Source organism: Condylura cristata, unplaced genomic scaffold (genome assembly GCF_000260355.1).
Source record: "Condylura cristata isolate star-nosed mole 26May11 unplaced genomic scaffold, ConCri1.0 scaffold00004, whole genome shotgun sequence".
NCBI classification, from domain to species: domain Eukaryota; kingdom Metazoa; phylum Chordata; class Mammalia; order Eulipotyphla; family Talpidae; genus Condylura; species Condylura cristata.
This window is the reverse complement of record NW_004567105.1, coordinates 36,318,183-36,335,105: the sequence shown is the minus strand read 5'-3', so window position 1 is coordinate 36,335,105 and position 16,923 is coordinate 36,318,183. Positions and strand designations below refer to the sequence as shown.

Genomic DNA, 16,923 nt, shown 5'->3' with positions numbered 1-16,923 from the left:
TTCTCAGTGCAGTGCTTTAACCCACCGGGCCACCAGGGAGGGCCCCATTTTATGTGTTTTAATGGGCCAAGACATGTCCATCAATACTTCCTTTCTGAAGCTTTCCAACCCAGTTCTGTGTACCATTAAGTGAAATTGAGAGGCAAAAAGGCTCTGAAGACTTCCTATTTCTTCTAAGCATCACCTAAAAATCCAACACACAGCAAGCAGCCCGACCTTAAGGGACCCTAAAATTTTTAACTCAACCATCTTGCCCAGCTGACCTCTAGAAAAGGCTGTAGGTTTGGAAATAAATAACTCTAAAGGATGTGATACTTTGGTTTTCTCTGGAGGGCTGAAAGATGCTATTTTTTCATTGAATGGATGTCAAGAATCAAAGTCAACACAATCAACACAGTGATTTTAAAGGCTGTTTTAACCTGGGCTGCCTGACATACGTGACATGAATGTGAGCAGAGGAATGAAGTGGTACCAGGATGACAAAGCAATTAGATAATGCTACTTGCTCCCTTTTCACAAATTTAAAGCTGTGAAAACTGGCCATGGTCCTGTTTGTTTTTAATTTTATTTATTTTGCATAGAAGAACTGGGGTATAGGCCAGAGGTGCTGGGGGAGGGTGAGAGGCTTCACGAGAGACAGAGTGGTAGATCAGGCAGATCGACTGAATCTACTGCTGAGGGCAGCAGCAGGCAGGCCAGGAGAAGTCTGCTGTGCCATGTGTATTATTTCCCTGGCTGGGGATCAAGCTCCAGCCTCAGAGGTGACAGTGCTGAGACTAACTCCTAGGACACCAGGGTGGCCCCACAGTCCTGTTTTGAGCCAGGTTTAATTAATGACCACTTCCCAGTATCCACCCCCCCGACCCCAATGCCACCCCACTGCCCTCCAGGAACCTGGAGCCTCAGCCACAGCGGCAGCCTTAAAGGCTGCGCCCAGCCTTACCTCCTGAGGAAGTTCCAGTTTGGAGCGGTCAGTTCCTTCTTTTGACTGAAGACCCATCAGGTAGGGGACTGGAGCATCGAGGAAATGCAGCAGGGAGGCGGGGAGGATGGGCACATAGACGTGTTGCCACTGGAAAGGGAACAGGAGCGCAGTGACACCTTCGGCCACAGTCATCAGGCGCTGGTAATCTGTGGGGACAAGGGCCATGAACACACATCACTGTGCCCCACTGGCAAATGCGGCATCCAGAAGAGGCTCTGTGCTAGCCAATGGCACATTAACGATCCTGCAGAAAATGGGTGGGTGGGTGCTAACCCATTAAGGGATCCTTAATGAGGATTAAGGATTAGTGAGGGCTTGGGGGAGGTGGAGACACACACAGACACACAGACATTGGCATGCACGCACACACACACACGCACACATCAGCTGAAGCCAGAGAAAGTGCTGGCCGTAGCACATAGAAGTTATCTGTGAAGGGGGTGCTCATGGAGGTTACCTGATACCCCCTCACCCCACAAGTGTGAGGTGGAAAATGGAGCTGTGGGATATAAGGGCCTTCCACCTCAGGCAGCTGACCTGAGCCCCAGGTCTGTGGAGGCATGAGGGCTGGGTCTGTGCTGCAGTAGGAGGCACTCAAGCACCTGCTGTGGTGCGTTCTCCTTCTGAAGCCCACTAAGGCTTCATCTTGTTTGCCCAGAGGAGGGGGCTGGCTCACAGCTGTGAGGACTTGGCTTGATGGATGCTTTGCTTTTACTAAGCAGAGCCAGACCAAAGAGAGAGGCAGGAGCAGGAAGGCAAGCGGAGCAGGTAATGACGAAACAGACCAAATCCAGGGGAATGTCCCTAGAATTCTCTTCTGTGGCATTCATTCAACCAAGGATTGGGGTCTTTTTAATTTTTCTAATCTCAGTAGTTTAGTATAGTCCCAGACATAGTAAGTACTCAAACATAACTTTGAATAAATGAGTGCATTAGTAGGATCAGATTTGATTTTGTCCCCATGAGATTCCTTCTCAGTAGGAGAAAATGGTGACAATCCAGAGAAAAAAATGATTCACTCCAAAAAATCCTATTTCCTGGATACTCACATATCCAGTTAGTTGTGTGCGTGTTTAGGTAGATTATAAAGAAAATTCAAGTATTCACTTACTAAGCCATCTCATTACACAGAAAATTTTTACCAAGTGACTCATTCTAACTATGCCTCAGTAGATTGTACAGAGATCAGAACTATCCTTTAGAGACAAAGACTGCATTTTTAAAAAGATTTGTTCTTATTTATTTATGCATACAAGAACTGAGGTGTAGGGATGAGAGGATTCCTTAGAGACAAACTGGGAAGCAGAGCAGGAGAAGCTACTGAGATACATTGTTGAGAGGAACAGTGAGCAAGGCAGGAGAGGTCCTTTGCACCATGTGGGTCAGCTCCCTGGCTGGGAATCGAACTCAGGTCATAGTACCTGGTAATCGTCTTATAGCACTGAGACTTAAACCATGTGCCATCAGGGAGACCCACAAAGATTGCATTTTAACCTTTGTCCTCTCCTATGAAATGACAGTCTCAATTGCGCCGTCTAAGGCAGCTTTCCCAGGATCTCCAGCGTGGGAAAGACTCTGGGGGAAGCTTCCAGAGCTTTCTGGAATTGACATGAAATTGCAAGGTCATGGCAGCAGGATATGTATCCACAGTCACTCCTAGAGTTAGAGAAGGAGGCACATGGAAAATTCAGAGAAAATAAAATGCAACTCTATTTAAATATTTTATGACCTGACTGAAGAGAACACTAAGGGGCCACTTGCAAGCCTCCCCCCACCCCATAACCAGGCATCAGGGAATCTGAGATATGCGAAATCAGATAAAGCTGGCAAAACTGCCCCCAGCATAAGGAATTTCAGCAGCCCCTCCCTGCAGGAGGGACCCCACTACCCTTCACCCATCCTCCACTCTCTGACCCTGCTACCCTCCAACCTTAAGTGCCAAAAAATTGCAGCAGTAGCCTGACCTTATAGAGACCCACATGCCCATTTTGGGGCACAACTCTTGGCCTGCAGAGATTCATCACCTCATGGAGTTTCAATAAAGCCCACTTCAGTCTGATTCTCTTGGTCTCCTCTCTTTTCTAACATTGACTATTTCAAACGTGCATTATGTCGTATGTAGACAAGTTATCACAAAAAACACTTTCACTGGTGTTGTCTGTATTTATGAACTTTTAAAAACTGGTATTTGTTTTATTATGGGCTTCTATAGAGTTTTATAGTTACAAGAATAAAATTCCTCATTTTTCTGGGTACTGTTGTATAAGATTGGGTTTCTAAAACAATCACTCCCTTTAAAATGCTCCTGACTTAGCCAGCCCCTTAAGAAAACACTAAGCTCTAGACTGTAAAACAAAATTACATCTTCCAACATGAAATGGGAGAAAAGAACCTATTTAGTAATCCTTAAATAATTTAAAGGAAAACCTTACTTAACAGAGTTTTATTAGGAAAAGCAGTGAGCAGAGTCACCTGGTGAAGAAACACCCAGTCATCATTCATTCTGCCAATGCTTCAGTCACAAACAAGCCAGCTTTTTTGAGCAAGGTGGGCGTCTGTGTCCATGTGGGAGGGGAAAGCACCACCAGGATGAGACCTAGGGTAGGACTTGACATGCTAGGAACCGGGGAGCTGTTCTGCATGACAGCATCAGGACACTGGCCCCACTGCAGCAGGGATGTGGCTGCCTGGCAGGAAAGGAAGCAGCAGTTACTGCCTAAGTGTGAGGGGACACCGCACGGTGACCCTGGGGGCAGGGGCTGAATCCACTATGTCCTGTAACGTTGGAGGAGGGTGTGCATGAGCTCTGACCCCAGCCATAAGGCCATCTCTCCTGTCCACCAGGGGCTGCCTGACTTCCTTTCTCCCTCAGCCCTACTGACACATGAAAAGGCTGGACAGCTGGGTACAGCAGTGTCCTGTTGGTCATGTACTGCCCCAACAAGTAAGAGGTAGCTCACAGGGAACAATGACTACACTGCAGGGCAGGGCATAGAGGCACACACCACAGAGGGGCGTCTCTCGCTGGTGCGCTGTGCGGGTACCTGGTGTGAAGTGTGAGGTGTGCACTGTGAGGGAGGCTGTGTGAGGTGTCAGGCATGCCGTGTGCAATGAGGTGGGCAGGAAGCAGAAAGGTGTGCAGTACACAGTGAGGCTGCTGTGTGCAGAGAGGTTGCAGTGGGGTGTACCTTGGGCTTGCAGTGAGTTTGGAGCAGGGCATGCAGTGCAGCTGCAGTGGGGTGTGCAGTGAGGCAGCTGTGAGGCTGTGGTGTGCAGTTAAGTGTGTAGAGTTGTGCAACCATGGATCTGTGAGGTGTGCCCTATCAGCAAGGAGGTGTGACAGGGTAACCCAATGCGAATTGGGTTGCCTGACTGTGGGTCCTCACCCGTATACTTAAAGGGACTTACAAGATTCAACTGCAGGCCCGTACAAAAAGGTTAATAATGGGTTTATTTACAAGAAAAGGGGAGAGAGAAGAGACGTTGGTTAATGCGTTCTACCAGTTCCACTGAACTGGAACTCCAATAGCTCACTGAAAGCTGGTGAAAAACCATGAGACCAGCCACGAACCAAAGGCCCGGAGACCCCCAAAGCCCACATGTCTGGTTTTAGATCCTGACTGCTTCACCTTTGGTGATGCTGGGATTTGTAGTTCCCGCGTGGAGTTCACAAAACCTGTATCCGTAGAGTTCGCTCAGCACATCCTTCCCCCAGCCCTGTGAATTCTGACTTGCGAGACTGGGGTGTGTTGTGTGGTAAGGTAGACTCTGTGAGGTGTGGGGGTAATGTCTGTAGCGGGAGGTGAGACGTGTGCCTCATGCACTGAGGTGTGGCAGAAGCTGCTGGGTGGGCCACCAATGGTATGTGCAGGCACAGCTATGTAACAGTTGATGACCCTGCACTGCCCAGGACAGTGTCCTGGGGAACGTGAGTGAGCCCAGCAATTTGGGATTGCAACTTTCTCAGGAGAAGCTCAAGAAGCCTCCACTTATTGATGAGGTTAATTTAGGCACAGTTCAGAAAGGGTGGCAGGGAGAGGCATCCTGGGAGTACTTGGGCAGTGCCCAAATGAGGTTGAGGGGAAAGTGCAAGACCTGACTCAGACCGAGACTTGACTTAGGGGAGAAAAGAGTTAGACACTGGGGTTCACTCCGTCTTTACTCTTCGTTGACTCCTCTGAGAAGATGACTAGACTTCAAGCTCCCACTGTCTTGCTCTGAGCAGTTCCAGGCTGTGCTCTTTCCTGGCCTCTGGGGCCCTAGAACCTTTACCTGCTGGCTATTCTCTTCATAAAATACTAGCCTGTCACCACTGTAAGTGACTGGGGTGTGTGGGCACCCCTAAGAAGAGACCAGGTCTGGTGAACAGGCTCTGGACCCATCCCAGTTCTGTGGTGAGGATGTCTCATCACTGAATCCCATTGCCTTTGGGTTTTTTGTGGGAACATCTTTAAATGTTAGGGTACGGCTTATCAATGGAAATAAAGTCTCAGAGGTCATGAAATCCCCCATGACACAGTCGGGAAGGATGGGGGCAGGCACCAGGGCACACGTCGCATGTAACGGCTCTCAACTAACTCGTCTCACTGGGCAAGGTGTCAAGATATCTTTTACCTTCTACCTTTGTAATAGGCATGTGGCACAAGCTAGAGACTTAGACATAAACGGAAGACAGAGGAAGGAAGGCCAAGGAGGATGCCAGTCCATGAACCCATGGCCACACCTCTTTGGGGAGTCTCCAGCCCCAAGTTTAGCTCCACTGTTACCTGCAGCTGTGTGACCTTGGGCAGGTAGTTAGCTTCCTTGAACTTCAGTGTCTTTGTAGATCAAATATACCTGAGAGCACCAACCCAATGTTGAGAGGAATAAATTGGGGGGCGGGGGAAGCAGAGGCAAAAATAAACAAACAAATCCCTACCAGACATTTTACACTACAGTTTTAACAAAGAACGATTTCAGTGAATGTTTATAAAATTACTTCATGTGTCTTTTAATTTTGTATCCAGTCTTCACACATACATGTTTGTATTTACATGTATATATTTCTATAATTCAGGACACATTCTTTTTTTCTTGGCATAAGACCAAGTGACTCCAAAATACTCATTTGGTTAAAAAAAAAATGCTCACTTGCAACTGAAATCAAATAGGTAGATCTTTATAACTTTTTTTTTAAAGATTTATTTATTTATGCATACAGAACTGGGGTACAGGCCAGAGGTGCAGGGGTGGTGAGAGGATTCACCACAGACAGAGTGGGGAGCAGAACAGGCAGATCAACGAAGTACACTGCTGAGAGGAGCAGCGGGCAGGTCAGGAAAGGTCTGCCACGCCATGTGGTCACCTCCTGGGCAGGCGGGAATCGAACTCATGTTGTAGTAGCTTTAGTTTCTTAGTGCAGTGCTTTAACCCACTGCGCCACCAGGGAGGGCCAGATCTTTATAACTTTTACTAGCTAACTTCCTCCTGATCCCATAGAACAGTGGTGGGGATACGCTGACACAGCGGGAAGATGGGTGCTGAGCAGGGTTGGAGGTTCAGGCCCTTAAAGCTGGTGAGCAAGAGGGCTGTGATGTGGGAGTGTTCTGCCTAAAGCATGGCTTCCAGGATGACAGAATAATCATTAGGCTCTCTGGCACGAAACAACTAAATGCCTTGACTGTTTAACAAAGTCATACCAATCACTTAAGATCTGATGACTTACAGGGAGCACAGAGCAGCTAAATGATAAATCAGTCATCTTCTAACTGTGCCGGATGGATTCTGTAGTCTTTCTTATTTAACCTTCAAAATCAATCAGGGAGTGAGGGGGAATAAAGAACACAAACCTCCGCTTACACCCAGGGATGAGTGAAGGACCCAGGGCCATAGTGTAGGGGAATTTGGGCCCAGCTCTGAGCCCAGTCCCTGGACTTCCCAAGGCAAAGTGCTTTCCAGCCCAGGTATTCCAGGCAAGACTTTGCTGAATGACCTTGAAGACACCAGCAATTCAAGTACTTTAAGTTCCTCCTCCTGGCTAACCAATTACTGGAGGACAGAAGCTGGAGACCGTCCCTCTAGCACAGTCCCATGTGACCCCCAGGAATGCAGCAGGAAAGGAAGAACGGGGAAGCCAGAAAAGGAAGAACACGGAATCGCTCAGGCACCAAGGAAAGAAAGGATAGGAGAGGGTTTAGGTGGGGTCCCTGGAGCTGAACCTCCTGGACGTGGGGCATTGCGTCGTGTGGCTGAAGAACGTCTGTAGCAGAAACAACAGCAAACAGCCTTGCCAAGGGCTATCAACACACGAGCAGTGTGAATACACACACAAGATGGGAAGTACAAATACAGCCTGCTTGGCTCAGCCTCACGCGTCATTTAAAATAGAAAAGAAAAAAAGGACAGTAGTGAAGTGAGACAGCCCCTCTAGCCCCTAGAGTCCCTCCAGCAGCTGCAAATGCCCCCCACCCCCAGTCCTCCCTCAGGGCACAGGCCTTTGACCTTCCAGCCCTCGCAGTCACCACTCTGGACTGGGTGGCTGTTTCCTCTGCAAACTCACATTTCTGTTGGAATCAGTGTCTGGTCCAGGCTCAGCACTTACCAGATGCAAAAAGAAAACCTAACTTGTAGTGGTCTCTTAAAATGGGAAAACTGATTGAAAATTATCATGGAGGCAATTTCCTTCAGGGACGGAAAATAACCAGAAGCCCTGTGACAGGTGGCACAGAGGGCCTGACACACCCTCCTCTCAGTCACCCTCTTCAACCCCCAGGCCCACTGACCACATCTGAAGTCTGCCAGAAGGTGACCCTCAGCTGACCAGCAGAGTGAGGAGTCTGTGAGTGCCTGGTAGAAACAGGGCTCTATTGCAGGAGAAGGAGTTTACTGCTTTTATGAGGATCACGTCTCATCAGGAGAAGGGGGCCCTTCCCACTAGAGAGACCCTCCGATCAGCACAGACAGCAGGGGTCAGTGTACTCTGTCTCCCTGACAGAAGACTTCCTGGGCCCACCTAGCCCCCACGAGACAGGCCCCTGCTGGGTTCCAGCCCAGGTTGGAACATGCTGGGACTTGAGCACAAGGTAGGTGGGGAGACCTACCTTGTGAATAGAGCAGGATCTGCATCTCCAGCAGCACACAGGTGAACACCTGCACCAGGTTCTCCAGCCCCAGCAGCTCCACCGCCTCCCGCAGCGGGTAGTCGGACAGTGGCAGCTCGTCGGGTCCCGGCCTCTGGCAGATGATGGGCTCATACACCCCGTAGAACTTAAGGGATCGGCCCGCAGGTGGCAACGGCACCTCGTAGAGGACATTGTGGATGTAGCTCTCGAGAGGCAGGGGCGGGGGCTGCTGCGAGGTTACGGCGCGGTGCAGCTGGGAGAGGAACTTGCGGCAAGCCTGCATGAAGGGCAGCGGCGTGATGAGGCAGATGCTCTTGGACACATACAGGGTGTCCCTGGTGATGTCGTAGGAGTTGTCGCGCTGGAGCTTCTGAAGGGACATGGCATCTCCGTCGTCCAGGCTGCTGGCCAGAGAGTCCAGGCTGCAGGAGGACGAGGCGCTGCCCTGCTGCTCGGCATTGTGCATCTGGTAAAGCGTCTGCATGGCCGTGCATATCTGCTTGCTGGCCACCTCCTCAAAGAAGGTCAGCACAAAGCCATAGGTGCGGGAGCCGTCCTCCCGGGTGATGATGAACGAGTGGAACTGAGGCTCCCTCTCGTCTGCTTGAGTTCGGAAGGACAGTCCTTTGGGCATGCACAGCTGTGGGGGGGGGGGAGAGAAGAAGGGGGAGAAGCATGAGCACACAGAGAACCCCAAACCAGGAACAGGAAGCAACGTTGTCGTGTTGCTACCAACCTCACCGGACTCAGAAGGAGTTTGATTTCACATGAGATCAGCAAGCAGCCTCAAAGCTGAGCTACGCTGGTCCTCGCTTCTAAGAGGAAAATGCCTGGGGCAGGCAGGTGGGCCAGGGTATCACACGGTGTCACACGCAGGAGGCTGGACTGAGCCTGGGAAGGCTCCTCTTGATCCCAGAAGGCTTGAGATACCCCCACAAAACCAAAGAACCCATCAGAGGGCCGGTTTCTGGGTTGACAGCACTGGCTCCATCCATGACTTTAAGACAAGATGTGCAAAGGCACCTTACAAATATTTAATGTGGAAGGGCTATTTTGGGAGCAATGATGATGAGCTTTCAGAGGAAAGGAAGTGCAGGTTTCTTTGATAAGTGGAAGAAAGTTCCATACAGAATAACAAAAATAAGGGGATCATTTTTGCTATTTCGAACATGACACTTCATGCTAGAAAAATTCACATTGGGAAGATTGATTTTTGACCTACTGAAGCAGAAGGGCAGAACCAAGGCATGCTTGATGACTTCCAGCAGACTCGCCTTTCCTGTCTTGGGAAATGCCCAGGACTGAGTCACATTTAGGAACAAAGTTGCTGAGGAGCCAAAGACGGTTCAGGTCAGATAATCCCTGGAGATTAGGATGGAATCTTTAGAACACCTGGGTGACCTATGCTCAGGTGCACTGGCCTGGCCTCCTCTGGTTGGAACTGTCTCCCTGGGACACTCTCAAGTTCCAACCCTGACCTGGACATATTTTCTAAACATGGCTCCAACGATATTTCTAGTTTCACACTGTCTTCTGGAAACTTGCAATTCTCCCATCAAAAAGTGCAATCTAGGGCCTCCCTGGTAGCCTAGGGGTTAAGTCTCAGCTCTATCACTACTACAGCCTGAGTTCAATTCCTGGCCAGGGAGGTGACTCATATGGCACAGCAGACCTCTTCTGTCTCATCAGCTGCTCCCCTCAATAGCGTACTTTAGTAAATTTGCTTGTTTTGCTGCCCACTCTGTCTCTGGAGAATCCCCCTACCCCCTGCACCTCTGGCTTACACCCGTTGTTCTACTCAAGAAAAGGTTCAGTCTATTCATCTCCTAGAACCTGGGGAGGGCTTATGCTGCTGTGATGAAGGAAGGTCACCCAATACATTCACTATAGTAGGTCAAGACTGCAGGAAGCCTGTTTTGAATCATTCTTGCTCCAGGCTAAGCTCAGATATGCTTATCATAATGCAAGGCACATAACTATTTGTTGAATGAATGAATGAACAAGACTGTTGTCTCTGACTCAGCCTGTAGTTCTCCTTCACACCCAGTAGGAAACGCAGACACGTCGTGACCTCCAAAGTCAACACGAAGGAGTTTAATTTAATGGACAGATTTTTCTGACATCATAAACCACAAGATTACAGTTCAAACTATTTTGAATGGCTGCCAAATATTCTCTGAAGGCCTTGTTGCTTTCTTGCACACAAATCCCAACATTTACAGGAAGAGCTCTGCCAAAGAGTGGTGCTCAAGGTGAGGAATGGCTTTCCAGCCTTCAGAGGACAGATGTAAGTATCTCTAAATGCTGTCTCTACAAAATAAAAAAAAAGTGACTTTGACTTCTGATCTGGAAACTGTGAATTGGGAGACGCTATTTATTGCCTTTTCGACTTTGAAAATGAGACATGGATTGTCAGTTTGTTTTCACGAAAACAACTCTAAATCAAAACTTGTTGTCTATGATGTTCAACGAGCTCTCATCACCTCTAAGGGAGCTATTCCCCCCTTCGCAGCCCTCCCCTCCCACAGAGAGTCACAGGCCAGGCTAACTTGACCCCCAGCTTACTTTTTGGGTCTGAGTGACCAAATGTCCTTATCTCTCTGCAATCTTCCAGGTATGTGTACTACTAACTTGAAAGACTCATGTTCCCCAACAAATGTTGGTGAGGATGTAGAGAAAAAGGAACTCTACTGCACTGCTGGTGGGAATGCAAACTAGTACAACCACTATGGAAAATTGTTTGGAGGTTTTTCAAACTGCTAAAAATGAAGCTTCCATATGACCCAGCAATCCACTCCTAGGGATCTACCCAAAAGACAAAAACACTGATTCAAAAAGACACCTACACACCTATGTTTAAATTGCTGCTTTATTTGCAGTAGGAAAGACATAGAATCAACCCAAATGCCCAAAAGTAGATGAATGGATTAAAAAGATGTGGTACATATACACAGTGGAATATTACTCGGCAATCAAAAAAGATAAACTCATGCCTTTTGCAGCAACATGAATGGAACTGGAAGGGATCATGCTTAGTGAAATAAGCCAGAAAAAAGAAAAAAAAAAACATCAGATGGTTTCACTCATAGTAGGAGTATAAAGGACTAAGGTGGGAAAATAATAATAATGAACAACTATATACCAGAGACATTTTAAGGGGCTAGAATGAGGAATGGGATCAAAAACGGGGGTGGGGGTGTGAAGTGCACTGGACTATGGTGACCGCACATGGGTGATTTGGTGATGGGAAGCTCATGGGGATTACAACTGAGATGGAAAAAGACACAAAATGATGTAAAAAATAAACTATTACATTATTAAAAAAGAAAAGACTCATTTCCCATTTTCTATAGGGAAACATATTCTAGGGCCCTAGGTGCTCTCCTTATCACATAGACAAAAGAGAAATAGACACAAAAAACTCTTGAAAACCCTGGCGTCTGCTCTTCTTTTTTTGCTCCTTCCCCCCCTCCTCCCTCCAACAGACACTGATTTTATGGCCTGTATCACATTTGACCTAGGTACGTGCACAAATGTGTGCACGATGCCTCACTCTTGGTGGCTCACAGGCTAGCAGGAAAGACACATGCACAAAGCAACGGTTCCAAGATGTGGCCCAAACGTCCCAGGACAGAGGATCACCTGCTCAGTGAAAGTGACACCTGGGTAGACGGTGGGAGGGGAGAGCTGCAAGCGGCACAAACCCCGCTCTATTCAGCCAGCCTCTTGCCAAGTGCAAAGCCCTGGCTGGGAGCTGTTCTCCCAGCGCCCCAGGGTGCCGGAGGCTAGAGGGAGTTGGGGTGCAGGGGTGGTGGGAGGCACCTGCGGGATGAAGGGGACGTGCAAGAGCCCTCTGGAGGGTGAAGGAGCAGGAGGCAGCCAGGTGCGCGGGCTGGCAGGGGTTCGGGGGAGGTGTGGAAACAGAAGGAAAGGGAGTCCATGGGCTAGGGGAGGGTAGAGAGAGGCCACGAGGTGGGTGGCCACCACGAGTTAGGATCGGTGGGCTCCAGGAATGCGATATAGATGGCTGAGTTTGCTTGGGCACTATTTAGTCGCATGGTAAAGGAACGGACTGGGGCTGAGCCCCACCCCTGAGATCTTATTGTGCCATGTGGACTAAACTGGGTCAAAATGGGGGCTCATTTTCACACTGACATCAACCCTGTGGGTCTAACTGAGGATCAGCCATTTCAAATTCTGTACAAAGTACAGAGCAGCCCTTTTTTTCTTTGATGCTTGCAAGGGTTTTTTTCCACATTCAACCTTTGACCCTTGACCTGTGACTCCTCACTGCACTCCACCACTCTTCTTTGTGATCAAAGTAAAGCCTACATGTAAACGTATGAGTTTATAAATTATTACTCTTTTAATGACCTGGAACATTTCATCACATATTTCACTGAGGGCAGGATACAAAGTAGACTGTGTCTCAGGACTGGCCACTTTCCTTCCTCACAAGGTTCGCTATATTCCTAAGAACAACGTCTACCTACTGGGACATTCTCTGAGCTGTCATGGTTACTAGGGGAGGTCTGAAAAGAGGGCAGTCAGGGGGCTTCAGCTCCGCTCACAAACTTTTATTTAGTTTAAGAGGAGAGGTGACTTCCTGAAGCCACTGCATAGGTGCAGGTCAGTACTGGGTGGTGGGAATATGATTGTTCCGTTGTTCTGTCTGATTTATGGCACTTGCCCTTTTTTTTTTTTTTTCATTAAAAAATCTCCGCACTGGCAACAAAAGAAACATAAAAAGTGATTAATTCAGAAACAATTTCATCTGTCACTTACATTTATTTGTTGTATCTGCACTGCACTCAGGCACATGGGACTTTTTTTATTTAAAAAAGTCCACTGTGTTGGGTACTTGATTTCTGTGTGGAATTAATGATCCTGGTTCAAAGCGCTCTGTCTCTTGTTAGAGGGATGATGGATATTACAGAGGCGAAGGCTTGCTGGAGTGGGATTTTGCTCAAGGCAGGAACAAAGCTTTCTAACTTTAGGTGGGGATAAATTAGAGCTTCTACAAATGCACGCACTAATAAATCAAAGGGGAAATTAACGGCAGTAAATCTATGACCCAAATGCAGCCGAGCTTAATGGGATGCTTTTCAGAGATTTTCGAGGCGTGTGGACAAATACTTTTTTCAACTTGCAGCAATAGTACTGTGTGCTGCTTGACCATCCAAACACAAACCTGCACATTTACTCTTCAGAGGGAAACTTCCACTGCTTAAAAAGAATAACATCAGTTGCAAGGGGTAAAGAAAATGTCAAAGACAGATCAAGGAATTCGATAAGTGCTTTAGAGATGAATGATTTATAGATACAGATGAGAGCTATCACAGATGCCCCAGGGCTAGTCCATTTAAATGATTAAGCCACAGTAAACACCCAAAAAGTGGTATGACTGCAGATTCACATTGTAGCAAGAAGCTAGTTTGGGGCATCATTCTAATTTACACCTTGAACTAGCTTGTGATTAAGAGTCGGTGTTATGATCTATTTATACTCTTGTCCCCATTTCCCACTGCCTCACCTAGACACTCTTTTCTTTACTCTTTCCATTAAGCTGCTGGTGTAAGCAGCAGGTAACTTATTTTTTTGTCACTGTTGTTGGCTGATTGTTTTAACCAGAGCCTGTCTTGTGTCCCTGAGTCTCAGATCATGCTGGCACAGAAGCCAGTACAGGAAGACAACCGTACCCTGCATAGACTCCACCTGAGTACCAAGCACCTTGGCTCTGCCTCCAGAAAGGGCAGCACTACTGTCCCCCAGCAGCACACCCAGCAGGGAGGGTTTACAGTGGGTCAAATACCCCAGAAGGTCCATCGTGACCCCACATGGTTTGGGTACAGGTCAAACCAAGTCACACAGCTTTTCTTGGTGGGAGCCCACGTGCAGGTCGGAGAAGAGTGAGCCAGAGAGTGAGAGTGAGTTAACCTGAGAGGCTTCCTAACCTTGTAAAGCATGGCCCAGCACCCTCCCCAGAGTCACCTGTGTGGATATGTTGACAGCGCACACTGGGCGGGCCTTGCGGGTGCTGCCTGCAAGGAATACCTGGGCCCCTCCCAACATCCATCCTAATGGGGCCCTTGGGCCCTAATTTCCACATACACAAGGACTTCCACTCTGCCTTGCCCTGTGTCATCTCTCCACTGGGTGACTGGGCTCTGACTGAGACAGTCACAGTGTGTGGAGGCTCAACTGTCCTAAATTGTCTGAAATTGATATGCTGTATCTAAGAATCTCCAAAGGGGTTTATCAACACTAGTGATTATCTACATTAATTCAAATCCCTTACAAACAAATTCCTATTAATGTCCAAATGATGCCCTAGAGTTCCTTCCCACCTTCATTCTTTGAGTCTTTTAAGCTGCAGGTGCATTATATGACATTCCTTGGGTGATAAAGTAACCTCTCATCTTCCTCCCCAGGTAAACAAAGTAAATCACTTTCACCAAAGCATCTAGTGGCAGTTATTACAAGACTATCGTGTTCCTCTGATAGTTGGGCAAAATCACCAACCCTGTAGCTGTGGTGACTTTGGGCATATTACCTCACCTCTCTGGGCTTCATTTTCTATATCTGTAAAGTGAGGTGGATAATACCCACCTTAGGCCCTTCCTGGTGGCGCAGCGGATTAAAGCACAGCACTGAGAAGCTAAAGCCGCTTCCGCATGAGTTCGATCCTCACCTGCCCCAGAGGTGATCCACATGGCGTGGCAGACCTCTCCTGACCCTCCTGCTGCTCCCCTCAGCAGTGTACTTTGACAATCTGCCAGTTCTGCTCCCCACTGTCTCTGGTGAATCCTCTCGCCGCCCCTACACCTCTAGCTTGTACCCCTGTTCTGTATGTACAAATAAATAAATCTTAAAAAAAAAATCCACCTTATAAAACTGTTTATCAAAGCACTAAATTAAATGAAATAATATAGGGGCCTTCCCGGTGGTCTAGGGGTTGAGTTTCAGCACTACCACCACTACTACCTGGGTTCAATCCCCGCCCAGGGAGCTAACCCACACAGCACACAGCAGACCTCTCCTGACCTGCCCACTGCTTCCCTCAGCAGTAGATTTCAGTGGACCCACCTATTCTGCTCCTCACTCTGTCTCTGGGGAATCCTCTTACCCTGCCTCCACATCTCTGGCTGACACCCCCAGATCTACTAAAAAAAAGAAAAAAGTTAAATAATGTAGATATTCAAAATGCAGGAACTACTGTCACCTTCATAAAATAAACGACGGCAGAAGGGGCCGAGGGGCAAGAAAAGCACGTACCATGCTCACTGCGTCTTGGTCGAAAGGGTTCCATTCCACACTCTGCGGGTAGTGGGCCAGAACTTTGGACTTGAATGTTCTTCTCAAAGGACTCTGGTCAAAATTTTCACCTATAACAAATACTTGACAATTAATTAAATCTAGAATATTTTCAAATAGATGTTATAGCTTTATTTTGCAGATGTCTTAACTTGAGGTTTGATTTCTACCTCTAACAATGAGTCTAAGTTGTAAAATTCTCGATGAACAACTAAGAAAGAACTGTTAACAAGAGACCCACACCTGAATGTCAGAATTGGAGTTCTAAGATCCTGGATAGACCCCCGGTGCTCAGGGGGGAACGAGGCTAAAACGGTCCTGCTGTGACTCAACCACGGCATGTGGTTCAGCATGTGGTGATAAAAGAAACACTTAATTCATGAAAGAAATGTCTTTCATTGAGTTCATCTTACATCTTACAACCTTAAAGTTTGTGCCTGGACCCAGGCTGCAGTCCTCAAAGAGGTGATTTTACAATTTTTTCCACAAAAAGTCTCTAACAAGTGTGACTATCTTCAGGCTTCAAACTTTAAAGACCCAACACAACTGGAAACAGCACTATTGAGTTGTCTAGTTTAGAACACACGAAACACACTCGTCTCTTAGTGTAGCAAGAAGTAAGTCATTTGTGCCGAATCCATTACCTGTTAAAATTCTGGAGAAAGGAAAAAACTGCTTTGATTACATATGATTCCAGATACACGAGAAAAGTCAACACTGTCAGCTCAGTTCTTGTTTTCCTTGATAATTAATCATCAATTCTCATGCGATCTGTTACCTCCAAATACCTCAATTTCATAAAATATTTTAATGTGGGTGGACCTCAAATTTTCAGTGCCAAATCAGTGAGACTGAGGAGTCAGAAGACCCTGCAGCAGTGTCGCTGTGTCTCCTGGGTTTTTCTGTATCGTAAGTTCTGATTATGTGCAACACACGAGCTGCCTGTGGAGAGGTTAGAGCTGCAAGTGGATATACCATCTAGTTAGACTCAGTTTCCATTTTCAGTAAAAATATGAAAAGCTGGATATTGAGACACCTTTTGGTGCAAAACTTAGCAGATCACAGAAGGAGGGAAAAGTCACACTCTCAGATCTTGATGGAGGAGCTTTTTTTTAAACAAAGGCACATAACTTAAATAGCTCTGCTTTGGCAACCAACCTACTGTTTCTAAATGAAGACCCTGGCTACAGCCCATCTCCTCAGGGCCCCTTACTCCTTCCGCAATCACAAGACCTCTGTGTCTTCTGATCCATGGACCCGTATCCAGAGGCGTCCAGAGCACGGCTCCAGTAGGCACTGCATGTTGGCCCTCCTCACCCCCCCCACATCCGCACAGTGTTTGTGGCAGGACCAGGATATGGAACCATCGAGTCCCTGGTGAGTGTGATGCTGCCCCTGTGAGAAGGTGCTGGAAAGTTGGGGTTCAGAAGGGTTGGCTTCAGGAAGGGGCATAAGTGAACTCTGAGCTGATGCTAGATTCTCATGTAGTCACTAAGAATTTTTAATTGCTCACTTCATTAAAGA

At 47.6% G+C, this 16,923-nt stretch overlaps 1 protein-coding gene across 1 annotated transcript in view; it reads right to left on the bottom strand.

Annotated features, from left to right (window-relative positions):
- Nucleotides 1–16,923, bottom strand: part of DENND5B (DENN/MADD domain containing 5B) — a 62,189-nt gene that overhangs the window by 43,950 nt on the left and 1,316 nt on the right. The window contains exons 2-4 of the mRNA XM_012735152.1: nucleotides 15,361–15,470; nucleotides 8,065–8,725; nucleotides 944–1,131 (exon numbers count right to left, since the gene is read on the bottom strand). Coding sequence (XP_012590606.1) covers nucleotides 944–1,131; nucleotides 8,065–8,725; nucleotides 15,361–15,363 — 852 coding nt within the window. The 5' untranslated portion in view covers nucleotides 15,364–15,470. The remainder of the gene's footprint in view (nucleotides 1–943; nucleotides 1,132–8,064; nucleotides 8,726–15,360; nucleotides 15,471–16,923) is intronic.